Consider the following 8,214-nt stretch of genomic DNA (forward strand, 5'->3'; position numbering starts at 1 on the left):
TCCTCCCTTCTTCTTGAGAGAAGGGACAAGAACCACAGAAGCCCTTGCTGTGCTCCCCAGACTCCTCCTCCTGCCTCTTCCTCAGAACAGCTTCCTGGCTTTGCCTTCACCTCCACCTTGGTTTCATTTCCAATGCCCCGTTTTCCTTTGGGCCCTGTGCCTCTGTGAGAGAACCGAGACCCCGTGATTCACCCTAAACCAGCGCAGCCAGATTCTCAAGCATCTCTGTCATTCTGGAATCTCTCTCTGTCCTGGAGTCCTCCCAGGTTGCTTTGTGACACTGTTAGCCAGTGACTCTGAATGCTGTCTCCATTAGACTCCTGCTAGCATCCCCCCTCCTACCTTTCTCCATGCTATCTGTAGACTGTCACCATCTACCATGAACTCCCATAGAAACCGCTGCACACTTTCCCCAAGGATGGCTACCTGCCTGCCAACTCCTGCAGCTCAGAGGCCAGAACCAGGGTTGATGGGTCTGGGGTCAGCTGCAGATCTGTCACATGGTCCTGTGTTCCCATAGGGCACTGGAGACCTTCCATGATCCCTTACTTGGACCTCAGGGCCTTTGCACTTGCTGCTTCTCTGCCAGAAATACATTTTTCAAAGTTTTGGTTTTAGCTCTAATGTAACTTTCTTAGTAAGGCATTTTCTGACCTGCTGAGATTCTTCCCGGCCCCTTCTCACTGTAATCTTGTGTCTTTGGTGGGTTTATTGTCCTGGAGTTCACCTTAGTATTTGCTTGTGTGTTCCTTCCTTGACTGCTGCCTTCACCAGATTCTAAATTCCAACCCAGGCCAGCAGAGACCTTGTCTGTCCCGTTAGCCATCAGCAAACAGTAGGCGCTCAATAAATATAGGGGATGAGGCCAGCCTGGTCTACAAAGCAAAATAGGTATAGGGATGTGTTGTCTCACTTCATGTCAGCTTGACACAGGCTAGAATCATCTGAGCGGAGGGCATGCTAATAGAGATAAAATGCCTCCATGAGTCCAGCTGGAAGGTGTTTTCTTCATTAGTGTTGGTGGTGTTAATTAGCCTATTGTGGGTGTGACCATCCCTGGGCTGGTGATGGTCCTGGGTTCTATAAGAAAGCAGGCTGAACAAGCCACAGGGAGCAAGCCGGTAAGCAGCACCCCTCCGTGACCTCTCAGGTTCCTGCCCTGTTTGAGTTCCCAACTGCTTTTGTTGATGAACTGTTACATGGATCTATGAGTGAAGTAAAACCTCCCCTCCCCAAATTGCTTTCACTCATGGTGTTACATCACAGCAACAGTAACCCTGACTAAGACAAGCAGTGAATAAATTCTAGATAAAATAATACTTCAGCCTTTCTATTGCCTGAAAGACTTGCGGATCTTCCTTTTTGTATTGCCAGGGTATCCCACCCACCCGGAGGGAAACGGACCAAGCAAGCTTCTAATTGCCCTGTAAACCCCAGCTCAATACAGTCCCCTCCTGGCCTTTTTGCTCCTTTCTTGGCTTTTGTATATCATTTTGTATCTCTGTTGTGGGGTTAACATGGCCATGCAATGAAGCCTCTTGGTTATCTCTGCAAGGAAGGGTTTTATGGAGGTGTTCTGCCCACATGACCTCCCCAGCCCATCTCTTGCCCCCATGAGAGCCAGAAAAACTTTAAAAAATTGCCAGTGTCATTAGGCAACTCCATCTAGGCCATCCCATTCTACTCAGAATAACGTCCTGACTCCTGACTATAGTCCAGAATATCCTGCTATCCCACACCTCAGTGTGGTCCTGCCTCTGGGTGTTGGTATCTGCTTTCTTTCCTGCCCGGTGAGCTCTTGCCCAGGAATGGCAAGGCTGGCTTCCTCTCATGCCCCTCCCTCCCCCCCATCACGGGGCCTGGTGCATAGTGGGTATCCAGAAAGACTATTACTTTACAGAAAACCAAGCCACTAGAAACTTGACAAGACACTAGAAGTGTCTTGCAGGGGTGAGACACTCTGTGACATTTGCTGTGGGAGTTTCCAGGCCAGGCCATGGCTCTGCATGGCAGGCATAATGTGGGCTTTCTTGGGAAAGGGGTGGTTTGCACACAGCGGGCTGATCCTGCCATGGATCCTAGAGACAGCGACCACACCAGCCTCCCCGTGGTGGGTGGGGACTGGCCGCACAGGCACTGTGAGTTGCAGCTCACCTGACAGCAGCATGGGGTCCTTATCCACAGACTTGCGCACCTGGTCAGACTCCCCTGTGAGTGAGCTTTCATCGATCTTGAGGTCATTGCCCTGGATGAAGAGGCCATCGGCAGGAAGGAGGTCACCTGATTAGAGGAGGGCAGGAGGTCAGCAGAGTCAGGTGGCCAGAGAAGCTGGGGCATCCATGGGGGAGGTGCCCCAGCATGCAGAACCACGGTGGCACCTGGAAGCCAATGGGCAGCTAAAGTGACATCCTTGGGGCCTGACACCGAGCCACCTTGGTTCACGCAGGCATGCTCTTCATAATGTATATCCTTTGACCTGATGGGCCCAGCATGCTTTGCAGTTTATTTTCCTGTAGTCTTTTCATGGCTGGGAGGAGGTTTTTCATAACAGAGCAGGCTGTTTTTTGGGGGGGGGGACTGAAGACATTCCAATCAAGTGAGTCACAAGGACTGAGTGAGGAGGGCCACTCCAATCTCCCAGCCTGTGTCTTCGGACCCAGGATATATCTTCTCCAAACCCCCTCTGGAGCCTGTCTATGGGCTTTCTGATAGCAATATGACTGGCTTGGGATACTCACCACCCACTTCAACTCTTGCTAACTTTCACCAGCCTGGAAAGATCTCTCTGAAGTCGGTTCAGGGATGGGAAATGGGTTTTGTTAGTGATGCGGTGCTGGGAAGCCTTCTGAGGCTGTATTCAGATTATGAGCAGTGATTGATTAGTCATGTCTGCTATAGATGGAAGCTGGGGTGCAGGGGCATGACCTTTCTGATTTAACTGGATGGGAACTTGTCTCCTCTGGGATCCTCAGGGCCGCAGAATACATCTTGCCACAACATCAGCCTTTAGGGTCCCCCTCCCCCACCATTCCCTGGGTTAGGATCTTTCTATCTACCGGTCCTGTCCCACCTCTACCCAGATTCCAGCTCTAGAATCATGGCCAGGAAGACTTGCCATATTTGATCTGGGCGATGTCCCCGACCACAATCTCAGCCACTGGGATCTGGACCACCTGGCCGGCCCGGACCACGGTGAACTTCTGCTCCTGCTCGATGCGGCTCTGCAGGCCCCGGAACTGTTTCTCCTTACTCCAGTCATTGAAGGCTGTGACCAGGACCACGCAGATGACCGACAGCAGGATGGCGGCCCCCTCAATCCAGCCTGCTTCTGCCTCGCCTTCATCCTCTGCCCCACCCTGGGCTGTGGCACATCCTGTAGAGAGACAAAAAAACAGTGGGTCCCCAGGCCACCAGACAAGAGCTTCCATACAGCTCAGCTAGGCCAAGTCACCATTGATACTCAGATGACGGCCTCGCTGTTTCTCTGTGTGCCATGTTCTGGGCAAAGGGCGCCTCCTGGTCACTTTATAAGGCCCCTGGGGTGTGTCTGTCACTGATGGGGATGCTAAGGCTTCTCAGAGAGACCTACTAACTTCCCAAACTAGGCGGGTGGAAAGCGAGAATGCCACCCCAGGCAGTATGACTTCAAAGCCACCATCTGAACCACACTGGCCCTACCTTTGTCCTGGCTTTGAGACCTCAAGTGAATGACTCTGTCAGTCAGTTCTCACAGTCAGGATTTCATGGAGCCCAGGCTCAGACTGGCTATGCAGCTGAGATGATCTTGGAATCCTGATCCTCCTGCTTCTACTTCTGAGCGCTGGGATTAATTTCTCCATGCCTACCTTGATGCAATACCATGGAAGTGGAGGTGGCATTGCTGACAACACCTCCTGGGGCTTTGGGACAGGAAAGGGGTGGCTCTTGGCACACTAAGTGTGTAGCAGGTTCTCCCCAACTCAGGCCACAGCTAGGGCAACGGAATCTACCTGACCTGCAGGGACCCTGCACCCCATGCTTGGCACTTCTGAGTCCCCAGTACGGGCCTACAGCTCTCAAGGTTGGTCAGGCATATGGGGCAGTGAGAAATGGAAAAATGCCAATATGCTCAACATGGAGGCTCAGGCCCAAGGTCTACAACACCAGGCTGTGAAGAGCTATGACTCTCCAACCTCTCCTTGCTTCCCACGGGGGTCCCCAAAGCAAGAGGCACCTGACATTTCTGAATGCAGAACTCAAGACTCTGAGTGGCCAGGGGTCACATCCTGGGTGAGAGCTGGGTGTTCTCCTCATGGTTTATATACCAGGAGTGGTGTCTGATCATCTCTATTGGTCAACTCAGAAGGGCGCTTTCCACAGGGGCTAGGCTGGCAGGGTGCTGGGCAAGCCTCGAGCATCTATCCTCATCCTTCAGATGGTCAAAGAAAGGAAAGAGGCTCAGAGACAGGCAGTGACACAGTTAGAGTCACACAGCAGATCTAGAGTTTGGATTCAGACCTGGAATCTGAGCTCGGACTTGTCCTGCCCTGAGTCTCTGAGCCTCTAAGCCCATGGCAGGTGGCAAAGACTCATTTGATCATCTGGGCATCCAGTGTGATTCCAAAGAATAGTGAACAGAAGTTTCAAGAAACCCCAACAGAATCTTCTGGAAACACAGGGATCAGAAGCAATGAGACAAGAAGGTCAGGGAATGCCTGGGAAGGCAAGAGGTCACTATGGCCAGGAACAAGTGACACTGGAGGATCCGGGTTCCCAGCTGAATCAGAACTCCCTAAAGGCCAGTAAACTCCTGGAGGGCTTTCAAGGCTGTTTGTCCCCTTGGAAGCTTTGAATTGTCTCGGTAACTTAAAACCATCCTACCAGACCACTGTTTGAAGGTAACAGCTATTATATTGGTGCCACTGAGAACTGCCCCTGCCGCCCCTCCCCGAGTTCAAATCTCAGCTGCAGACTGCTAGGTAGCTGTTTCACCATAGTGTCTCAATTTTCTCATCAGTAGAATGGGGTGTTCATGGGTGTTCCCCTCCTCAGGTGGTCTCAGGGTAAGGAGACCCTCCTTGTGAGGTGGCCGCCATGGGGTCCCACGGGCTCGAGCCTTGAGCACATGATGCAGAGCAGCAGAGCAGGAACCAGTTGGAATTCAGTTGCCTGAGATGAGGGAACTAAGGGCTGTGGTCCTGTGTCACTGCGAACAACCCCCACAGAGATGCGAACCCCTACCCCAACGGTGGAAAGAACAGGGAGCCTTAGAGATGGAATTTTCATGCTGCCAGCTCTTAGTGTCACAGAACTCAGTCTCCTGGCGTGCGACCAAGCGCAGATGAGACATGATAAGCAAGGAGACACTGCAGCTGCACTGAGCATGCCCAGGCCTCTTGTCATTAACCCCTAGGTGACCCGGTCTCACAGCTGTTCACACAGCTGTCACACTGGGTGTCGTCAGAAACCCAGAGAGAACTTCCAGTATACTGAAGGTGGAAAGTAATACACGAAGTACCCACAGAAGGTTCCAGCAGGAGCCAGAGGATGGTTGTATTCACTCTAAGACACGAGGGTGGGGAAGAGATGACTCAATCCAGACCCTGATACTTCATTTTGTAGGATTTTGGTTGTCCCCACTTCTTGCCACATGCTCTGTAAAGGAGACACCTGTCTCCCCTTGTGTGCTTCTTTTCTATTTCAATGTGTGTGTGTGTGTGTGTGTGTGTGTGTGTGTGCAGGGCATTATTAGAGTACTGGGACACTTAGAGTTATTATCAGTACATCACATTGAAATTCCAGACTCAGAAAGACCCAGATTCAAAGTCCAGGCCTTGCTATGCAACTCTAGGTAAGTGACTCAGCCTCTCTGAGCTCCCAACAAACACCTAGCATATGCCAGGTACTCTGCCCTTTTTCTGAGTGCCCCACAGATCCTTCTTTGGACCCTGCTGCCCTGTGTCCCAGGATCTGTGTCCCTTCTTCAGATCAGAAGGTAGGGCTTCAGGAGCCCAACCATTGTCAGGATTTGGTCCACCAGGATTTGAGCCCATATCCCCTAGGGTCCTTTACTTGCATGACATCTGACTGTGACATGAAGGCCAGGTGTGAGTCTCTCATACTGGCTTGTCTACACTGAGGGCAGCTTAAGGCCTGGTCTGGGGCTATAGCCCATGTATCTGAGGTCAATTCTATGCAACTGTCCCCTCCTCTCCTCCCAGCCCAGTACTTCCATTTGTCCAGTAGAACACAGACCACACTCTAGCCAGACAAGAATTGCTAGCTGAAGCAGGGCGGTGGTGGTGCACGTCTTTAATCCCATTTGACGGAAGCAGAGGCAGGCAGATCTCTGTGAGTTTGAGGTCAACCTGGTCTACAAAGTGAGTTCCAGGCCTGGCTCCAAAGCTACAGAGTAATCCTGTCTTGAAAAACAAAACAAAAAACAAAACAAAGAATTTCCAGCTGAGATGCAGGTCTTGGATGCTTAAGATAAGGGCAGGTGAGCACTGCAGGAGGTGGACTCCCGTCTGGGGCTGCAGGTAGGATGCGTAGCAAGCTGGTGAGAAGGGCTTCACCTCTCCATGGGGACTAGAATGTGAGGAACCTGCCTCCATTACTTTGCTAGTGGGACACAGTGTAGGCAGCTGCCTTCCACTGAAAATGTGGCTGGACCAGCAGCAATGAGGTGTGGCAGGGGCAGAACCAGGTCGACTCGGGACACACTCCAGTCACCAAGCCATGATCTCTGGGCTCTGGATTTGCATACCCCAGAGATGTTCACGGCAGCAGCCATCTGTCTAGAGCTACGGGGTCTCTCCTGGCATGCCCCAGGAGTTCTGCCATCCTATCTTGGCCTCTGCCAGCTGCCCCCGTCTCACCTTGCTCAGCGGGGCCACAGGAGGCCACTGAAGCCGGTGACTCAGTCCCAGCCCTCTTTGTGGAGCTGGATGTTTTTGCCAGAGCCACAGAGTTTCAGCCCCTTGATGGGTGACCTTGGCACATCTTTCACAGGCTTGGGGACTCATAAGAACAGCATCTAGCTCCTCCTGGGTCTAGCCTGATGAATGCACTTTCTATCCCTCGCCAATGATAACTTCTTCTTGCAACAGATGGAGACCATTACAGAAAGCACAACCAATCAAAATGCAGGGTTGTGGAGCTCAGTCCTGGAGGATCATCTAGAAAACATTCCCACATCTTAAGGGTCAGGGAACATTTAGGAAGAAAGGGCAGAAAGATGGTAAGAGCCAGAGGATCAGGGGCTTTGCTGTGTGATTGTCTCTAAATAACAACAGAAGCTGCACCCATAACATTTCATCAACACAACCGCACAAGCGTGATCTGAGCAAGGATGACTCAGAGAAAGAGCCCACGAGACCCCTCAACCTTCACAAAGAACTACAGACAACCGAATAAAACTGGGTGGGACAGCTGTCCCTCCCCAGGGAAGAGCACACCAATTGGCTGTCCAGTGCCAAAGGTCACTCCTGAAAACATACAAATAATAATATATGGACACAATAGGATATATTTAGAGACTTATAGGTATATACAAATACAAATATGCATGCAATAATCACTGATTAAAAGAGACTTGGATGGAGCTAGAAAACACCATATTGAGTGAGGTAACCCGGACCCAGAAAGACAATTATCATATGTACTCACACATAAGTGGTTTTTAAACATAAAGAAAACCAGCCTACAAATCACAATCCCGGAGAACCTAGACAACAATGAGGACACGAAGAGAGATATACATGGATCTAATCTATATGGGAAGTGGAAAAAGTCAAGATCTCCTGAGTAAATTTAGAGTATGAGGACTTTGTGGGAGGGTTCCGGGGAGGGGAGCAGAGAAAAACATAGAGCTCAATAAAATCAATAAAAAAAACAGAACAAAAAGAGAGACTTGGAGAGATGGGAGGGGGATGTGAGAGGGCTTGGAGGGAGGAAAAGGAAGGGAGAACTGTCATTCAATTATAATCTCAAGAACAAAGAAAGAAAGAATAGTATCTGTCTACAGAGTTACTGTGTGGCTTAGGCGATGAGGCAATGGCTTCAGCCACAACAGCTCCTGATTTGGGGTAGCTCTGGCAATTGTAGGACATATGTCAGCCTTACCGTCTGCAGGCTTCTATATTGGCTGAAACTGTAAGGAAGGCTGTCCTCAGTACACCCCCTCACTCTCCTATGGGAACGTTGGTCCCAGGACCCACTATTGGCTGAAACTGT

General features: G+C 50.8%; 1 protein-coding gene across 9 annotated transcripts in view; it reads right to left on the reverse strand.

Annotated features, from left to right (window-relative positions):
• Atp2b2 (ATPase plasma membrane Ca2+ transporting 2) overlaps positions 1–8,214 on the reverse strand; it is a 320,647-nt gene that overhangs the window by 76,658 nt on the left and 235,775 nt on the right. For all 9 annotated transcript variants that reach the window (XM_026788029.1, XM_005365023.3, XM_013352966.2 and 6 more), the window contains 2 exons: positions 3,116–3,373; positions 2,155–2,280 (listed from right to left, as the gene is read on the reverse strand). In XM_026788029.1, the coding sequence (XP_026643830.1) occupies positions 2,155–2,280; positions 3,116–3,373 (384 nt within the window). The remainder of the gene's footprint in view (positions 1–2,154; positions 2,281–3,115; positions 3,374–8,214) is intronic.

The sequence above is a fragment of the Microtus ochrogaster genome, unplaced genomic scaffold (assembly GCF_000317375.1).
Source record: "Microtus ochrogaster isolate Prairie Vole_2 unplaced genomic scaffold, MicOch1.0 UNK1, whole genome shotgun sequence".
Taxonomy (NCBI): Eukaryota; Metazoa; Chordata; class Mammalia; order Rodentia; family Cricetidae; genus Microtus; species Microtus ochrogaster.